The sequence below is a fragment of the Hydra vulgaris genome, chromosome 03 (genome assembly GCF_038396675.1).
Source record: "Hydra vulgaris chromosome 03, alternate assembly HydraT2T_AEP".
NCBI lineage: Eukaryota > Metazoa > Cnidaria > Hydrozoa > Anthoathecata > Hydridae > Hydra > Hydra vulgaris.
Genome location: NC_088922.1, coordinates 53,290,001 through 53,311,634, shown reverse-complemented (window position 1 = coordinate 53,311,634; position 21,634 = coordinate 53,290,001). Strand labels below are relative to the sequence as shown.

The following is a 21,634-nucleotide window of genomic DNA, read 5'->3' as shown; positions in this document are numbered from 1 at the left end:
ATAATTATTACTTATTGGATATAAGGAGGATATTTTAACAAAAGTGCAGCTTTTATTACAATATTCAAAATGTTTATGTCAAGAACTAATATACTGACTAATAAAACCATGTAATTTAATAAGTATTAAATATTTCCTCGACGATGAGTTTTTTTTCTTTACACGAATTTAAACACTTCGTTTTTATAAAGCATAATTATTATTTAAATATTACGTGCCAAAATTAACGTAAAAAGCACGTCTTTTAGACAGTTCATGGGACCAAAAAGTTACCTAAATATCACGTGCCAAAAGTAACGTAAAAAACACGTCCATAAATCACGTGAATTGGTCATTTCATGGGGACCAAAAAGTCACCTAAATGTCACGTACCAAAATAACGTGAAATTTACGTTTTTGTCACGTCGTTGTGCCTACTGGGATGTATATGGTAGTTCTATTGGTTTAAAATTAAGTTATTATATTGGTTTAAGATTAAATTATGGTTAGCTATTTAATCCACAATATATCTAAAGTTAGGCTGTTCAACAAGCTATGCAAAAACAGTGTGTATAGATTTATGAAATAGAAAATACAAATTGAATAAAAATAGAACATGTATGATAAATTAATAGGACAGTAGTAATTTTTTTTTTTTAATTTTTGTTTTTTAGGTATTGGTAGCAGTGGCGGATCCAGCATTTTTTAATCTTTGAGCTAACTTCCGGACATGAAACTCCAAACATTTTTATGTTTATACTTATATCAAATAATGAGGGTTTGCAAAAAATTGCGGTGATTGGAGGCTGGGAACAAAAAAGCCCCAAAATTTTTGCTACACCTGCCCCAGACGTGAGAGCAACAAGTTGATGAGATTTTTTTTGGATTATTCTCAACTAGGGTTATATTCATCGATAATTTTTAAGTTTCATAGTATTATCTCTCAGCGTTCAAAAATTAGGACCATATGAAAATTACAACCCCCTTAAATTGAGGGGGATTTGAACTTTATATGGTCATAACTTATGAACGCTGACGACTTACTTCTTGAATACTAAATACTTGACGACTTACTTCTTGCAACGAAATTAAAAGAACCTTTAAATGGAAGCCAAGTTAAAATAACTTTCATAGCAGCATTTTCTAAGTAGAATTTTTCTTTTAGTTTATTTACTAATTAGAGTACTTATATTTCATAATTTCTTTAAATTGTTTTTGGAAATTGTTTAATGTTGGTGTTTTACATTATTTTAAGTTTAAAAAATTATTTTACATATAGATTTTTAGTTTTAATTTTTATTCAGGAGTATAATTATAATTGGAGTGTCCATTTTTTGTAATATTTTTTCTGCAAATATCAATTTGATATTATGTTATTAATGTGAGAGTATAATCTCAAGATATAATTAAAAAATGGTAGGTTGAGGTACATAGATTGGTTGACCAATGATCCATACACTTTGTTTTCTTATAAATCAAATTCAAATTTAGCTCAAAATGTCTGTACCGATAGAAACCACTCGCAAAAACTAATCTATTAAAGTTTAATTGTTATTTTTACATGGTTTCCACTAAGACTGTGAAAACACGCGCAAACTGGCAATCGCCGTGTATATATTAAATGTCAGATACTTTGTATTTCCTTTTTTATTTTTGCAACTTTGGATTTTTTTCTAGAGAAGGAAGGCATATAGCATTTTCCATAGAGTGTTTTAATTTGGTCTTTAAACGTATGAATTAAAGCATCTGGGCCATGTTTTGTTCCATTGTATTTGTTTTTGCTAATTTGTTTCCAACAATTGTTTTGAGATATATTATGAGATGATTTATTACTTTTCAGGATTAGGTTGCTATAGGTTTGAGTGTATTGGCAACATCTTGATAAAAAAGGAAGGGTTTTTTTAGAGCTTTTGAGTTGCTTTTCAGGGTAAAAAATTTCCTTTGATTGTATGCCTGGCTTGCTTAGTTTTTTTTGGTGATGTTGCTTGGAAGTGTTTTTGTAAATAAATACGTTTTTGGGTGAAATTATCTGTAGTAGGTGTTTTAAACATAAAACGACACCTTGTTTGTATGAGTCTAAGGTTTCAAGACCTTGACGTATTGATATATGTAGAATCTTCTATTTGATTGCTCAGTATATTCGCTATGCCAAAGGTAAGACGATATTTTTTTTTTAATTTTTTATCCACAAGTTTGTTGGTAGGAAAGATATTTGCTAAAAATAATTATTTTGATAGCGCTAAAGTATTAACGATTGTTCCCATTCATTTCAGTACTACGTTTCGGTATTTAAAAAATTTTATTTTTTTATTAGGGCGTACTTCCAGTTTTCAGATGCTGTTTATCCTAAATCTGCAAAAAAGGTAATTTTTTTTTTGCAATCTGAAATATTTGCTTATCGATTTGTATCAACTTGATGTTACATTATAATGTTAAAAGTTCATTACACAGTGGGACGGTTCCATACTAAAGGATGGCCGAAATTATATTCTCCATAGTTGCACAAAGCTATTATTATTTTCAAAAAAAAGATATTTAAAGTTAAAAACTGGCTAAATTTTTATACAATTTTGACCTGCAGTTTCAGAGAAAATTGAGTTTGTAGTATAGACATAAAATTAACAATAATTTATCAAAATTAAATTTAAAATTAAAAACTAATGGAAAATACTCATAGCTAAAAATACTCAAAAACAGGTCCTTAAAAAAACTTATTTGGGAGATAATTTGCTCTTCCCCATTCTCTCTCTTATGCTTTTTTAAGAGGTCGGATAAATAATTTTAAAGGAAAAATAACAAAGAATAAGTTTTTTTTTATAGTTTCCGAAGTTTTTTGCATTTTTTTAGATTAAATTATTCGCTCAATCATCTTTTTTTTTTTTATTCTTATCATTATTAACTTCTACATTTATGTTGAAACTTTTATTAAATTAATAAATATCGTTATCCCAATTTGATGTAATATCATCATTCTACTTTTATTTACGTCAACTTCTTTTATAATTAAAAGATCAGTAGCTTCCACTGATCTCAAAATATAACTGGATAGCTGGTTGTATTGTTTTTTCCGAAAAAAGTTGAAGCTAAAATTGGCCTCCCAAGATGGCGGCGATTTTAGTTCCTAGCGGTGAAACCGATATACATTTTAAATGGCTATATCAATTTACAAAAAAAAAATAATTAAATAAGCTTATAAATTTGTTAAAAATAAAAGAAAACAAATGAATTTTATAAATATTAGAGAAAAAAAGAAATTATTTTTTTGTATTATTGAATTTATTATTAAATGGCATTTACAAATTTAGTTAAGTCTTATGTATAAGTATTGGGAACTAAAAACTATAAGTTTTATAGCTTTTAGTTCCCAATGCTGTATGCTAGAAGGTTAATAACATAACAGTATGATAAACGGCAATCATTTCGGCAATCATTTATGTTGAAACTTTTATTAAATTAATAAATATCGTTATCCCAATTTGATGTAATATCATCATTCTACTTTTATTTACGTCAACTTCTTTTATAATTAAAAGATCAGTAGCTTCCACTGATTGAAACCATACTTTACATTTGAATGAAACCATACTTTACATTTTGTTGATCCTGCAACAAATGTTACAACAAACAGGGTTGAGGCAATGTGGCAAAGAAGCAAAGCCAAATTTAAAGCTATGTTTGGACCTACAAATAGAGAAATGGTTCCCGATTATTTGTCAGAATTCATGTGGGCGCAACGTTTTAAAGAACAGTCTTATTTTCACTTTTGGAACCAAGTTGTAGATGAATATTCCGTTTAATTATTATTTTTGTATATAGTAACATTTGTCTATCTAAAATATTAATATATTTAAAAAAAATATGTATATAATCTTAAAATAAAAAATAAAACTTATTGAAATTAGAAGTTTTTTCAAGAAAAAAATACTAAAATAAAAAGAAAATACACAACAAATTTATCCATAGAATGTTTTAGCGGAATAAAAACCGGGCTATCAAGTTTTTTTAATGATTAAGTTCATAATGTTTACCGCCTTAATTATAACTTAGTCATGTTTCAAAAAAGATGGCGAATATTAGCGTTTTTGGTATATTTTTTTTGACACTTCAACATCAAATTAGAGAACTTTCCTTTGGTTTTCAGGTCTATGTTTTTATTCGATTCTTAATCAGGATAAAATTCTCTATCATAATCAAAAATAAAAATAGGGGGGTAGAGATGTAAATTAGCGCCATCATTTCTACCCTCTATATTCTCTACTACTATATTCTCTATTTTTGTAGCAAGATGCCATTTTGTACAAATTCTACATGAATTGTTAACTGAGTGCTGTGAGTATACAAAAACTTAGGGGTTTCTTCTAGAATTAAATTATACTTGAATTCTATTATTGCATAAACTATTTGAATAAAATATTATTAAGTGTCACTTATACTGGTAAAAAAAACCCAGGTCTGAATTATAGTTATTTATAACAACTTTTAAAACAAGTAAAAAGTAAATAATAGTTTCTTATAATTTGAAGGATAATCACTCAATACAATTGAAGAAACAAATGTATATAAAAATACATTTGTTTGAAAAAAATTTATTTATATCTTTATATAGAAATGTTCAAAATGTTTCTTCTCTTTGAAATATCTCCTTAACTTTAATTAAATATCCTGCTTACCTGCTGTTAAGTATTATGGTTATATATTACAGCTTGCTGACTTTTTTATATTAATGAACTGTAAATAGCTGTTAAACAATTTTATAAATGTGTTGTTGAGTTTATTCGCATAATAGATTGATTATATGACGTTAAATTCAAGAAAATGATTTGCTAAAGAATATTATTAGTCTTAAAGAGATAACTGCTACACAAATGATCTTGTATAATCGAAAAACTGATTTCATTAGATATTTGGCAGCAATTAAATCTGCTCAAGGTATTTCTTGACTGGGTTGAAAAAGAAGGTTCATCATTAAATTATTTATTATCATACAAGCTCATTCAAAACCATCTAGAGATCTTTTTTGGTGCTGTGAGATCTGCAGAAATGTTTAACAGCAATATCAATTGCCAACAATTCACATATAAATAACTTTTTATGCAAAGTACTGTTTAATTTTCAAATGAAAACTGCAGCATCAGAGATAAAACTCATATATATGTTTTAGACGATTCTTTTGGTTATTTTAGTACTAAAATATCTTTTAATGAAATTGAATTAATAAGAAAATTTGATTTGTTGGAGAGAGAACTAACAGTTAGTGATCACGATAATGCAGATATTCCAAACTGCAACAATCTATTTGAATACAAAAAAACTTTGATCCCATATATTGCTGGAAACGTAGATAAAATGACTTCAAAAAAAAAATATCCTCATTAAATGTCAGAATGCACTAGTACCTTTTCATTTAAAACAAAATAGCTTTTTAAAATTCAAAGACATAGGAGGTTTGAGTAAACCAACCATAAGTGTTATATGCAAAGAAACAGAAAGGTGTTTTCAAATTAATTGGTTGTTTTAATAGATTGCCTCTTTCCAAATGAAATTGGAATTCAAAATGCATTAGCAAGTGCTGCTTTGAGATCAGTCAATTTCTTGAAAATAATAATTGATCTAGCTCCTCATGTTTGACTCAACTATAAGTGATAACAATATATTTTCCTTGTTTTTTGGCTCATTTGGCAGTTTGGCTGCCAAATTAACTAGAAAAATGAATAAATATATATATATATATATATATATATATATATATATATATATATATATATATATATATATATATATATATATAATATAAGACACAAATAACTATATAAAAAAAGTCTAGAAGGAACCCCTGAGTTGTGTGTACTCACAGAGCTCAGCTAATAGTTCATGCAGCATTTGTAAATTTGTGATATCTATTTGAAAAACTAATTTCATAATAGTTTATTTTAAAAAGATATTTAGCTGCCTACCATGCAGTTATGTTATTAACCTTCTAGCACACAGCATTGGGTAGTTAAGAACTAAAAGGTGCATAAATTGTATTATAAACAATATTAAACAAATAATTTATAGTAAAACTAAAATTAAAAGAAAGTAGTTAAATGAAAAATAAACAAAATATGAATAAAATTATTTCAGTTTTCCAAACTTAAAATAATTATTCGAAAAGTTGTTTCGAAATTGTTAACTTGTATAACTACTAGTTCCTTATTTGTTCTTTACTAATGTTAAATAAACTAATTCTTAATTAAAAAAAAACTAAAAATTTTCATCTTAATTAATAACATTTATTTATCTTTAAAAAAGCAAGATATTATTATAATATCTTGCTTTTTTAATAATAATAATTATACAAATTTTTTTTTTAATTATTGTTATGTAAAACCAAAAATTATATTTGAGACATGTACATTTCATAATATTTATATATGAAAATGACATATAAGTTCGTAACAAAAATTTCTTCATTTGCAATCAACCGAAACCGTCGCCATCTTGGGAGGCCAAAACTGGCTTCAAAAAATTTGCCGGATACGCTATCCAGTTATATTTTGAGATCAGTGGTAGCTTCTTATGAAAGAATATGTTTTATTTTTAGATTTTATACCTAAAGTGAAGTAATAGTTGGATTTAACGAGTTTATTGAACGTGTAAATACATCAAAAACATTTTTTTTTTTGACGCTTTGTGAGCATAATAAAACAAATATTTTTAGTTGCAACATTCTTGTGCTTTTTCATCCGAAGCTCTTACTGAAGAATTTAAAGTAATTTCTCAACTTTGTGCAAATATTAAATGAACTGTTGTAGCCATTTTGAATATATTTTGTCATTTGGATTTTGCATCATCATTTGCCAAACCTGGTACCCTTCAAAATATTGCATTATCAGAAAACTCAAAAATTAGCAAAAATATGTAATTGCAGCTGACAAACACCTTTGTTAAGGTGTTTTTTACTTTAAAAATAATCATATTGGACCTAAAAGAATTATAGCTGAACAAGCTAAGCTTGTTTGGTTATTTAAAAAAAGACTAGAAACTAACGAAATTGACGTAAAAATGGTATTATTGATCATCTCTTTAGATTCGTAATTAGATGTTACTCTCTCCACATCTATAGACATTATATTTGTTATTAAAATATGATTTAATGAAATATCGTTTCCGAATATAAAAAATTATGATCTCTTCAGGTATGACAGAAATTGTCAAGGAGGAGTTGCTATTTATTAAAGAACCTGTCTAAACGTAATTGAATAAAGCTTTTTCAAATTCATTCTTGCTTTACTTTTAGACATTCTGAACAACTATGGGTTTCACTCTCAATCAGCAGCAGTAAAATTTATTGGATGTATACACCGCCCATCAAAAATGACGCAAAAAACTGCCAAAGAAATTAACAAATGTATAACTTAGCGTAAAGAATCTATTGATAATAACCATTTTTTGAGACTATTATTCCCATTTATTTTTTGAGACTAATATTCCCAGGCAATTTTTACTATTCTAACATTGTTTAGAGTGATTCGACAAACTTCAAGGTACCAGACAAATCAATAGAAGCAAACTTTATTGACGCAATAATTCGTTCTTGTACACACTCGCCAACATTCATATTAAAAAAAATTAATAGTTATGATTGAATCGCTTTTTGTAAAAATCAAATATTAATAACACCTACAAAAAATGGACAGATATATATCGTAAACTATGTACTAAACTCATACCTCATATATAGAAACCCTCAAAAAAACATCAACCTTGAATCACAATTGACATTATTAAGTTTTTATTAAGTTAAATAAAAAAGACACACACACACAAAACTCGTTCAGCAATTAGAGTCTTTAATAAAAATTTAGCCAACGATAAATCCAATCCAAAAAAGCTTTTTAACTACATTAGTTCTAAACAAATTATCAAACCCTATTAATGCAATGATCATTGTTTGAGATATTAGTAACAACAATAAAAATAGTGGATATGGCAAATGTACTAAACTTGCAATTTTATTCCGTTTTCACAACAAGAATCACATTAGACACAATCAGTTCATTAAAAATAGATCAATCTTTAGTAGAAGCACATTAAATCTCATTAGATCATAATAAATCATTTAGCACCGAGTACGTAGATCCATTGGTTTTATAAAAGTATGCAACATCATTAGCTAAACCATTATTACTTATATTTCAACGGCTATAAAAGAGATCCAGCAAATTTTCGCCCAGTCTCCCTCACCTTTGTTATTCGTACAACTCTTGAGAAATAAGATCGCAAAATATTTATCTTATATTTACTTGTCAATACAGATTCCTTACAAATAATTGAGTGATTTTTTTTGGAAACTATAGATTTTAGAACCTTTGCAAAGTCAAATAAAAAATCGACAGATATTATATTCCTTGACTATGCCTAAGCTTTTGATAAAGTACCACATAAGCTTTTAACAATTTAATTAGAAAAATTTTTTGGTTAGCTTTCTTCTCGGTGTTGTTTTAAGACAAAAAATGTCTGATTGGGTTCCTCCCTGCTAGCACAAATATATTATGCCATTGAATGTAAAACCATCGCAAAACTTCATTGTTTTTACGTTTTTTCTTTTATCTAAAACCATTGTTAATCCAATGTAAATAACTCAACGTTGATTCAATGCATATGAATCAACGTTGAATCAATGTATACAACGCAACGTTGCGAGTGGATTTATATATATTTAACAAAATCTTCCGTGAATATTAAAAAATCAAACCACAAACAAAACAAACATCATTAATGTGTGTAAATTTAATTAGTATATGTAATTATCTGGAAGACGTTTTACAGCTCCCGTTACTTCTGACTTTTCTTAGACTAATATGCATATGCATATGCATATGCATATATATATATATATATATATATATATATATATATATAGTTCTATAGTTTGTTGGCTTTAGGAAGAGCGGAAGGAAAAAAGTGATTCTTACGCCAACACATACGTCACTTTTAATTACTTTTGACTTTCGTCCAACATTTCCGTGTTGGACGAAAGTAAAAACCATTAATTTAATTACAAATTAATCGTTTTTTAAAAAAACCACAAAAACGCAAATTTAATTGACCAGAATGTTTTTAAAAACATTCTGAATGTTTTTATAACATTTTGAATGTTTTTAACAATATAAACAATGTTTTTATTTTTATTTTTTTTAATAAAATGTTTTTATTTTTATTTTTTTTAATAAAATGTTTTTATTTTTATTTTTTTTAATAAAATGTTTTTATTTTTATTTTTTTTACTGTAAATCATGCGCGGAGTGTTGCTACATCGACTATCTTATAGCCTGACTCGCAAGGGAGTGCTGCTACATCGACTGACAAATAGCCTGACTCGCAAGGGAGTGCTGCTACATCGACTGACAAATAGCCTGACTCGCAAGGGAGTGCTGCTACATCGACTGACAAATAGCCTGACCCGCAAGGGAGTGCTGCTACATCGACTGAGGGTTTGGTTGGGGCAGGCAGTCTATCATTATTAAAAAAAAAAATTCCGGTCTTGCATTTTAATTTTTACTTTTTGTCAACAAAATATCGAAAAAACTTTCGGACAACATCTAAGGGTTCTATATATATACATATATATATATATATATATATATATATATATATATATATATATATATATATATATATATATATATATATATATATATATATATATATGTTTGTATACATACTCCCATAGATCCTATACGGAGACAGATTTTACAAAAAAATGAGCGCTTACGGGAATATTAGCATTATCGGGGATATTTTAGTGCACCCGTTAATTTTTTGTCCACGTAAGATGCTTACGAGGACAAAAAATTAAGTGCTAATATTCCCGTAAGCGTTCATTTTTTTGTAAAACCGTCATCGTCTTTTCGTAAAAAAAAAAATTGTCCCCGAAAGCAACTTTTATAGAGAGCGAAAAGTACATACATCGACTATCAAATAGCTTGACTCGCAGCGGAGTGCTGTTACATCGACTGAGGGTTTGGTTTGGGTAAGCATCAAGGTCAGAGTTAGGGTTACGGCAAGGTTTAAATATGGTTAAATTACTGTAATTAATCGTTTTTATAAATAGATGAAAAAATGAAATATAATGCATAATATATAAATAAAAATAACAAAAATAAATAAAAAACACATATTTTTATAATAAAAAAATAAATTTAAATATGTATAAATAAAAAAATGATAAAAATTAAAAAATGATTATATTAATGATAAAAATAGCATAGAAAAAGGAAAAAAACAAAAACAATAAGGGAACAAAAAAAAAACATGTCCCTGTTAGCGCCGACTAGGAGTGTGTATACACACACATATATATATATATACACATACATATGTATGTATATATGTGCTAACTAAAAAGTTCAACGTTGAATCAACGTAAAATATTACACTTAGCCAACTTAAAATACAAATTTGTGCCAACGTTGGATTTTTGTGGGCTAATGGGCTATGACTAGCGGCAAAGCCCAGCTAGCACACACACGAAGCAAGTGTAAAGTAGAGCACCTTTTAGGGAATTCTAATTTATTAAAACTTGATTACAACATAAATGATCTTAACTCACACCAGAGAATTAAGCTTGGGGTAACATCAACTGAACAAGATTTAGGTATAATTTTGAGATTAATACAATATTATACCTAATTATAATATGATTTTAAATTCCACGATCAAGTTACAATGTAAAGATATAAATGTATTTTTGAATCCTCAAAAATACATTTATATCTAAAAATGCTACTATATGGAGAAAAATTTATAAAGTTTATGTGTGACCACATTTCGAGTACACAGTGTCAACATGGTCACCTTATTTAAAAATATTGAAATTTTAGAGAAAATTCAAAAACATGCTTCATAAATAACACACAATCTTTGTAACTTCTACATGCTTCATAAATAACACACACTCTTTGTAACTGTTCAGCCTTTAAATACTTTAAAATAAATTTTATATATATATATATATATATATATATATATATATATATATATATATATATATATATATATATATATATATATATATATATATATATATATATATATATATATATATATATATACACGCACACACACATACACACAATCTTAGCGACAGAGGAAATTAAAAATACTAAAGTTACTAGTACTATTGTACCAGTAACTTTAGTATTTTTAATTTTCTTTGTCGTTAAGATTGTCTGTAATATTTCATGATCGCCTTAGGCGTGAAACTCGGAGTCATGTTTTTTTAAATACCAGTTGTTATTATTTAATTATGTAATATATATATATATATATATATATATATATATATATATATATATATATATATATATATATATATATATATATATATATATATATATATATATATATATATATATATATATATATATATATATATTACAGTCCAACCAAAACAAAGTTTTTGATCCATTAAAAAAAAATTAAAATCTAGGGATCTATTATGTACCAAAAGCAAGAAAGAAAATATAAATTTGGGTCGGAAGTTCTACCTTTAATCTGCGCTAGAAATACAAAATCGAGCTTAACAAAAGCTCACTATTTGATTGGATAAATATTTACAAACTAATTATATTAATCATAAATCAACGTCGCGTTCTTTTTGTAAATTGTTGAGAGCTGTTTTCAGCATCAGAGCGCTTTGAGGCAACTGTTCTTTTGCACAGTGCACTAGGTTCTTTTTCTATCTCCATATCAGAAATAACGTATTTTGAAGTAGAAGGTATTGGAAACACTGTTAAGTAGTCTGAAATGTATTCCGGTTTTAAAATTAAGATTCCAGCAGCGGTCAAAACTTGAAAATCAAGCAACTTTGCTTGTTTTTTATCTAGAATACAAGTTTAGAATATTTGGGTATCCCCTGTACAAAAAGTAAATGAACTTTGGTTTAAAATTAACTGAAAAGTCATTTGTTTCATTTACTTTCGAAAGAGGTTCACACCATCATTTATAACACGTTAAGTCCGAAATACCAAAGAGAAAATTTTTTTCTCTAAAAAAAATTCTAGAATTTTAAAAAGGTAAATATTTTTTAACTACTTTTAAACCAAAATTCATCTATTTTTCATACAAGAAACCGAATACCAAAAAGTTATAACCCAAATGTAAATACACATGATTTATGTGTCTGGAACATATATAATATATGAATATAAATGATTTATAACTTTCCTAAATGATCTAAATGTTTGACATCATTAAATAATGTAAATGCTTGACATCATTTAAGAAAGTTTTCAAAATATAAAATGAATAGACATAACAAATACCTGCAATAAACGCATGAGTAGCTCCTAGGATGTTAATAAATGGCGGTCTTTCACATAACAGTTTTGCTCCTCCTGCTTCCAAAATTCTGGTAAATCCAAGTTGCTTTGAGGGTTCAATACAAAGCAATACAACCCAACCAATAAACGCACCAACGGACGGCTCCAATCTACGTTTTGCTGCTAAATCAATACGCCATCTTTTGGCTGAACATGCAAAAGCTGATGCATTGGGTTGGCTACCCCATTCATGATTAACTTCATCGACGAATGCACCTGATTCTCTACTTGCTTCCAAAAAAGATTTATGCAGGATCCATTTTCCGCTTGCCAAGGAGCCAAGAAATTTTTCGTTTCTTTCACAAAAAAAAAAAAAAAAAAAAAAATACAAATATGATAAGTGCTTATAAGATCTAATAGAGAACTATAAGTAGTGTATTAAATTTAAAAATTTACCAGCTGATAAACAATCCGTAATAAGCAATACTAAAAATCATATTCAAAAGAGATTTTGCCAACAACATTAAAATTGGACACCAAAACAATGGTCTACTGTGATCTGGAGTAACGAGAGCAGTGACGGATCCAGGAATTTTTGGTGGGGGTTGTGGTGGTTTTGGAGGATGGGGGGTGTTGGTTTTAAAATATTTTTGTATTTTGTACCACATTTGCATCTCCTAAAAATAAAAAAAAAAGTCTATAATTTCTAAGATATTTTAGGACTTTCAGATTCTGGCAGGGGTTAGGGGTGAGGGGGTGGGGGTGAGAATGCATAGCCCCCCTCCTCCCTAGATCCGTCAAAGAGAGTACCTTTTGGCTGTTTGCATACGAAGAAAAATGTTTGGCGACATCGTAGTTCAAATCACCGCATCCCAATCTATGCAAGACTAACTGTTAAGCATCCTTCATCAATAATGATATGATGGTGTATGCGGGTTACAGGACAAAGTGACCTATGCTTTCTGTAAAAAGGGAAAGAGGATGAATGCTGTCAGATACAAACAAGTATTAGAAAATTATTTATTGCATTTATCAACATCCATCTTGAAAAACCTTCATGCTAAATGGTGCTCCCTGCCTTTCTGCCAAAGCAGTCATGACATGCTTGCAGAGCATAAACATTAAAACACTTGTAGAAACTCCAAATTCTCCAGATTTCAATTCCATCGAAAACGCAGTGAAAACAAGAGTTACTCTTGCAAGAGCAACAACAATTGATGCACTTAAAGATGTAATTGAGCAACTCTAGTTGCATATGAAAACTCCAGAATTGTATCAAAACTTGTGCAATTCAATGCTAAAAAAGAATCTCTGAAGTCTCGAAATTAAAAGGTGTCAAACCATGGATGTTAAACATAAAAAAAATAAAATCATAAAGTGAAATTCATCTATTATTCAATATACTTTGAAAACTCAAACTTAACTAATATACTTAAAAAGCTTTTTACTTTAATTAAAATCATAGTAAGCTAAGTTATAAAATTAAAGCTATAATTATAATATAAGCTAAGTAAGCTATAATTATAATAATAATTACAGCTTTTAAAGTATATTAGGTAAGTTTGATTAGTTGAGTTTATATACTTAAAATTACTTTTTTAATGGAAAAAATAAATTAAAACATGTAGTTTGTGATATATTTATTTATTTATTTAAAAGTGATCTGAAATATGTGATGACCATATTTTAGATCACTTTTAAACATGATGCCAAGATCATTTATACAATCCACTGTACTCAATTGATAATCAGAAATGTAATATTTATTGATATTTTTATTTAATTTATTACTTTTATTGACATGCAAAAATTTCTATATTTTAGTTGCCAGTCATTGCACCAATCAAAAATAGAACTTATGTCATCCTGTAGATCATTACGGATTGTGTGGAAAACTTTGCAATCATCAGCATAGAGCTTGCATTTATTTTTTAGTTTATCTGGAAGATCATTGATATAAATTAAAAACAAAATTGGTCCAAGAATAGGCCTCGTGTTACACCACTTAAAACACTAAGCCACATAGAAGCAATGTCTTCAAGAACAATTCTTTGCCTTCTATTTGATTAAAAAGACTCAATCCATTTAAGAATGAATCCCTTTATACTGTACATTTCAATTTTTAATATAAGTTTTTTATGGTGAACTCTGTCAAATGCTTTAGAAAAGTCAGTAAAGAGGATATCAATAGGATAATCTTGATCCACTGCTAGAGTTATGATATCATTGCTTTCAAGTAAATTTGTAAAGCAAGATTTACATGGCAAAAAACCACGCTGATTCTTATTTATCAAATTATTTTCTAAAAGATGCCAAATTTTGCATATAACTGACGAAAGAGAAACAGGTCTATAGTTGGAAGGATCAAGCTTATCCCGATTTTTAAAAATCTGAACTATATTTGAGTCTTCCCATGCTTTTGGTACCACTCCCGATTTAAGTGATAGCTTAAAAATATGTTCAATAGGAATACTCAGACTTAAAGAACAGGTACTCAGTACATACGGATGTACTCCATTGTTCCCACAGGATTTGCATTTATCTAATGATTTTGTACAAGAATTTCTTTCAAATTGATTACTTTGTTTAAATCATTTTCACAGTGAACATGAGTAACAGAATCAAAACTTGGTAAGGCTTTGTTATCGTCTTCAGTAAATACAGATTGAAAATATGTGTTTAACAAATTTGTAATATCTAAAAGTTGATCACTCACAGTTTCATCATTTATAATTAAACATGTCACAATATTTTAAACATATTTTTTTAAATAAATTTAAAAATTCTGTTTTCGTGACGACACTTTGATATTATTTCTGGTTTTTTATTTAACAATTTTTGGGAACTTTGTAAGAAACTATTCAGTTTTTAATTTGTAAAAGAGAGATTGCATTTAGTCTATTATTTCTTCCATTAGCTTTCTGATAGACCAATTTATACTTTTTCTAGAGTGTTAGGAGCTGACACTATACATTTATAAATGACATTTGAGATTCTTCTTTACTTTTAACTGGATAGTTTTGTTTATGCAATTGCCTGGCGGGTATTCATCTAAATTTTTAGATATGATTTTTGTTGTTGTGGTTTTTAACTATTTTGTTAATGTTTATGGTGCAGCTTAAGCCCACTTTAATTGTATTTCAATTGAATAATTTATTTAGAGGGTGGATTATTGGAAAATGTTTGTCAATTTTAGAAAGATATGTCCAACATTGGTAGGAATGCTTTTACTGTAGTGTGTATTGCACCATATTATAACCATATTAAACATATACTGCTCTGATATCATTCATTGACTACTCTTGCTAAAGATATGCATACAGAAAAATAAAACTTATATATAAATATATATATATATTTATGTATTTATAAATATATATACAATATACAAGCCTTCTCAGGAAACACGTTTGGTTACACGCCTTATATGACCAATATTTTTTTTTTGACAACTTGGCCATGGTTTTTTGCATATATTGATAATTTGTGTATTTTTAGAAAATACGCTGAAAAACTATACTAGTTTAAAGAGAAAATTAAAAATAAACAAGCAAAACTGAAAAGAAAAACAAACTTAATAAATAATAAACACACTTGTCCAAAAAAGAGAATAATTACTCCAAAAAGCACCTGAAAAACCTTTTGGTGGGAACAATATACACACCTTCCTGATAAGAAAAATCAAAAATTGAAATCTTTTATGACCGTCCGAGAAAAAAAATTCAATTTGAAGTTTTCGGCATTGTCCAAAAAGTTTGCAAAATGGTACAATATGTATCTTTGGAATAAAAATCATAAAAATAAGTAAAAAATTGTATTAAAAACATTTTGTTATTATTACAAAGCCCTAGTGAGTAATATTTAAATCTAAACAAGTTTTTGTAATTCCAGGAAAAAGTAGTTTTTGTCAAGTGTTATATTCTGCATGACAACTTTTTTTAACTTCAAAACAAAAATGCTAAATTCTGTTAAAAAACATGATGACTATAGGAAAACAGTTCGTTTCCTATGTTTGAACAAATGTACTCGAGAATTGAAAAGATTTTTGATTGAACAAATCAAGAAATCAGTTTCATTCACACTTGACTTTTCTGACTCACGAGTTCCAAGTGGGATATGCAATACCTGCAGGGTTCTTTTAGGAAAAAAGTGCAAAGGTGAAAATGTGGCTCTCCCAAAACTTTATGATTTCACAGAAGTCCTGGTTAGACCAGAGACACATGGTCAGCCTTGTGATTGCATTATTTGTCGAATTGGTCATTTGAAAGCACTTCAAAAGCACCCTTTGGACAAATCAGAATCTTCAGGAGCTTCGCAAAATCAAAGAAGATGTTCAGACTGTCTCACACTTGTTGCAAGAGGAGTGTCACATCAGTGCAATTAATACACCTTCAGAGAAAATCTTAAAGAACTTGCTTCAAAGGATCCAAAAGCCAGTGAACAGATTGCATCGACTGTTATCTCAACAAAACAGTCCTCACCTCATGGAACTGTCAGAATTGCGCAAAGTGGTGGAGGCCGTCCCATGCCAATTACTCCAGGTAAAGAGAATCTTGCTTAATACTTTAACAGTAAAAGTATTACATAAAATGTTTTGCATTTTAATAAGGCCACTGCTTTTTAAGTGTCTTAAGTTGGTGTTTTTCAAATTTCTTTCCTAAAGGTCCTTCAAACTCCAAGAGACTGTTTGGTGATGTGCTTTCTACGAGCTCAAGATTTTGTTTGCATACAAAACAACACTGGACTGTCAAACAACAACATCAAAAAACTTGCATCCACATTAAACCAAGTCACAAATACAAAAGTTGTCGAGTCAAGATTTAAAGAAAAGTTTCTTGACATTGGGAAGCAATTGGCAGATCACTTTTCACACACATACATATCCATTTCAAATGACAAGCAGCAGTCCAGAAAACAACTTGTGGTTCACTGCAAAAATCTGTCTAAGCTACTGAATGATGTCTTGTTGCAACGCCATGTTCAAGGTGACTACTTGGTGAAGTTGGGCATCGATGGTGGAGGTGGTATAATTAAAGTCAGTCTTGGCATTCAAGAAGAAGAAACAAGACTTCCATCCATTTCACCACCAAGCAAAAAGACTGAATTATTTCAAACACCCAGAGACAGCGGAACTAAGCGCCAACTTCTCGTTGCAGTCGGTGAGGATGTTCCTGAAAATTATGATAACCTCAAATAAGTGTCAAAAACTTTTGAAACATGTTGATCTTCTTCAAAGACTTGATGAAGAAGACTTAGCATTCCAAGTTTTTCTATGGATTGATACACTCAGAAAGTTTGATGCAGTTGTGTCCTCTTGTTTTGGAAATCAGTTGCAGAGTAACTATGCTAAAAAAATCACACAGTTCAAAAATTCCTTCCTTTATTTGCCAAAGGCAAGTGTGACTCCTAAAGTCCATGTCGTTTTCTTTAATGTCAAGGAATTCATTGATCACAGGAAGGAATCTCTTGGCAAGTACAGTGGCCTTGGCAGGCCACAGAGGCATTGCATCACAACTTCAGGATACATTGGGAAAGATACAAGAGGCCAATAGACCATCCAGAATATTTGCGAAACCTACAAAAATGTCTTGTTGATTTCAACAGCAAGAACTTGTGAAAGCATTGGCTCCTCTTGAAAACCTGTTGAAATTTTTAAAGAAAATCATCATTTTGAATTTAAAATTCTGATTAAAATTAAAGGAATGCACTGTTTGTTTTTTGAATTTAATATGTGGAAAGTGCTGTGAAGAAATTTTTGATTACATAAGAAAAAATAATCTTGTATTTATTGAGAATAAAATGTTCAGAAAAGCAAAAACTGTTTTATTATGATTCTCAAAGCAGTCAACATACAATATCTGACTTATTTTTATGTTTTTTATTACAAAGATAAAAAATGTTACATTTCCATATTTTTCAACTTCTTTGATTATGCCAAGAACTTCAAAGTGAATTTTTTTTCTCGGACGGTCATAAAAAATTTCAATTTTTGGATTTTTCATATCAGGAAGTGTGCATATTGTTCCCACCATAAGGTTTTTCCGGTGCTTTTTGGAGTAATTATTCTCATTTTTGGACAAGTGTGTAAAATGAAGGATAAACCAGAAAAAATCAAAGTATAAAACTAATATAACTTTTAATTTAGAAGCATCTCAAACTTAATTTAATTTAAAAGCATTTCAATTAAAAGTTATTTAAATAAAAGCTAATAATTTTTCCTATATCTTTACGTAGATGTAGCGCTTAGGTTGATTAATAGTGAAATTAAACTTCTTATATCGTTCACAAGTCGATATAACAACTTGTTATATCAGCTTTGAATCGGGGTTCAAATCCTAATAACGGATAATTTTTTAATGTTTTATTTGCAATTAGGTGCTTAAAGAGATTTATTGGGAGACATTTGAGGGACATTAAAGAGGACATTTATTTATTTCCAGAAAATTTTTCTACCCACTTCATGCTTGTAAAGACCCACCCACCTTGATTATTACATTTTACTTGTTATCAACAAAAAATAAACATCTTAAAAAAAAAAAAAAAAAAAAAAAAAAATCAGAAAAAGTATATATCAGTCACTGATAAGAATAAAAACTTTCAGTGTAATAAGGCTTTAAAAATTGTCAACCTTTTAAAAATCTCATAAATTTCTATTTGTCAAAATTAAGGCTTTTCCCACCATAGCACAGAACAAAACCTAAAAAATAAATATTTATTATATTCAAGACCATATAATAAAACATATTTGTAATACGCTCATTCAAAGTTTTGAAAATTATTTTGAGTATAATAGTATCTTTTAAAATCACAAAAATTAGTTGCAGTTTCATGTAAAATAAATTTTTTTTTATACATAGCTATAGTAAACAGTAACTTTTAAAATTTTATAAGCTTATGTTTATATATTTAAAATATTTATAGTTTATATAGTTTATATATTTAAAATATTTAACAGTAAAGCTTTTCGAAAAAAAATATAAAGTGAAGGTTAGTTTTTATAATATACTAGTAATCTGGCTTTAAAATAACAAGGTAAATTTTTAACATTTAAGTGTCACATAATTTAGGGAAACTACGAGAACCTATATTAAATACTTGAACTTGTAAATGTAATATGTATACAACCTATTTGAACTATATAAATTGCCCCTAACTTCCCCTTTTGGGTTTCTTTAACATTTTAAAATAATGACTTGTAACTTATGCTATTGGCTTGAAATCAACTTTAATTTCTCGTAAAAAAAAAACAAACATGTTATTTTGTTTGTTATTTCATTCAATACAAATCGCACTGTTTACCTAACAATTTTTTTGTTTTTTTGTTTAGTAATAAAATAAAAATTGGTGACATTTATGGACTTATACGACAAAATAAACTAGTTCCTAATGATATGCCATTCTTTTCATTGAAATTAACTGTTCTAGTTTCTGCAGATATTAAACTAGAGGATTCTGAGTGAAAAACTTTATAAAACTATAATGTTAAAAGTTAATAGCTGCAAACAATGATAATACTCATTTTGAGAGAAGTAATGAAAATCGGCTAGCACAAGATTTTCAATACACCTACGGTACATTAAATACTACATCATCAGTTAATGAAGTTGGGAAACCATGTTGCTCTTTTGAAAAAGCTTGTAACAGAACAAAAAGAATAAGCCTAACAATGTTAGTAATATTTTATTTAGCCATAAATTACTTCATGCAATAAAACTGAAACTAAGAACTGAGTACAAAACTGGCACAAAAATTTCTAAAATTTAAAAATAAAATCCCCAATAAACCTGCTTAGATATATTCACCTGATGAAACTTTATCATTAACTATTAATAGTGATATATCTAATTCATCATACCAGCATATAAGTAATGGTGCTGAAAAAAACGACTGCCACATATCCTTTATATAATGGTATAAGATCTTCAAAAGCTAAATGCTATCCCAAGAACATTCAAATAGATGGCTAGTCAGTACAAATATTGCTAAAAGATCTTCTAAAACACACTCTTAAAAAGCTATGTGATATACGAACTACTGTGCTAATCACAATGCTAAGGAATTAACTAAACTGACGTTTAGATGCAAGGCTGGTTTTGATGGTGCTACAGGATATAATGTTTACAAACAGGTAAGTTAACATGAAAATAGTGACAAATGAAGAGTGTCTGTTGATTATTTATATAGTACCTTTAGAACTCAGTAGACTTTATAATAACAAAAACGTTGTAATATCATTCACCTAGAATCTGCGGCCAATAGATTAAAAATAAAAATAAAATATTATTATATATAGAAATGATAAATAATCTACAGACTTATTCAAAACGTCGTGAACATGTAATAATATCAATAATAGAGTTTGAAATCTATATATTTATTTACATTTTCTATATAGTTCTATATACTTATCTATATATTTCAAATCTATTACATAATAATATCGATAATAGAGTTTCAAATCTAGTGATAAATTTTCATTTTTTTCGAAGTGCGCATTTTTATTTTTAATGTTTATTGCATCAATGTTTATTTTAAGTTTATTCCACTACAAGAGTTTGTTATTCAGTTCCGCAATTTTAAGAAGTTATATGACTTGAAACTTAAAAAATTTAAATGCGCTTTTAAAGTTTTATAAAGCTTGTTAAATAATTTTTAGTATTAGCAACTATTTAACTAAAATTTATAATAAAAGTAAATATATTTTAATAAAAAGTGATTCTTTGAATATATAAAGGGTTTTAGTAAAAAAAAAGAAGATCAAAATAATTTTGTGCACCATGTCTAATATCTGGCCCACTGTGCATACTATAAAATTTACATAAGCACACTAAATCCTAATGAATTACATTAAAACAGCTGTTAAATTATGCGTATTTGATCGCAAGCCATATTAGAATTGCTTATTAGTGTTCTGTATAAAATTCACACCCACCTTTTTTATTATGACACCCCTGTTTATTAGATCTGGACTAAAATTACACCCCTTTTACCTCCCCCCCCCCCCAATTGTATTATGCACCCGAGAGCAGACATTAGAAATATCAAATTTTTAGTTTCAAATTTTTAAATAATTAAGTTCCGAAGTAATTAAGCTTGGATTAAATAACTTTGTAACTTTGATTTTTTCTAAATTCTTAGTGAAATTTCTAAATTTGTAGTGAAACACTTTTAAATTTAAATAAAAGCATTATTTTATGCTATTATTTTTTCTAGTTTATTTTTTATTCATTTTATCATTTGTTAAGATTTTTTTTTTTTAGTTTATATTTCTTTCCAGTTTATAGTTGGTTTAATGCTAATTTTACATTTGTCTATTAAGCGCATTTTTTAAACGCGCAAACTCAAAACAT

At 28.0% G+C, this 21,634-nt stretch overlaps 1 protein-coding gene across 2 annotated transcripts in view; it reads right to left on the bottom strand.

Annotated features, from left to right (window-relative positions):
- Positions 1-11,491: 11,491 nt before the first annotated feature.
- LOC100213284 (DNA topoisomerase 2-binding protein 1) overlaps positions 11,492-21,634 on the bottom strand; it is a 39,047-nt gene continuing 28,904 nt past the window's right edge. Inside the window, exons 12-13 of one of the 2 annotated variants that reach the window (XM_065793669.1) lie at positions 12,288-12,640; positions 11,492-12,010 (exon numbers count right to left, since the gene is read on the bottom strand). In XM_065793669.1, coding sequence (XP_065649741.1) covers positions 11,976-12,010; positions 12,288-12,640 — 388 coding nt within the window. In that variant the 3' untranslated portion in view covers positions 11,492-11,975. The remainder of the gene's footprint in view (positions 12,011-12,287; positions 12,641-21,634) is intronic. The other variant, XM_065793668.1, reaches the window with a different exon arrangement.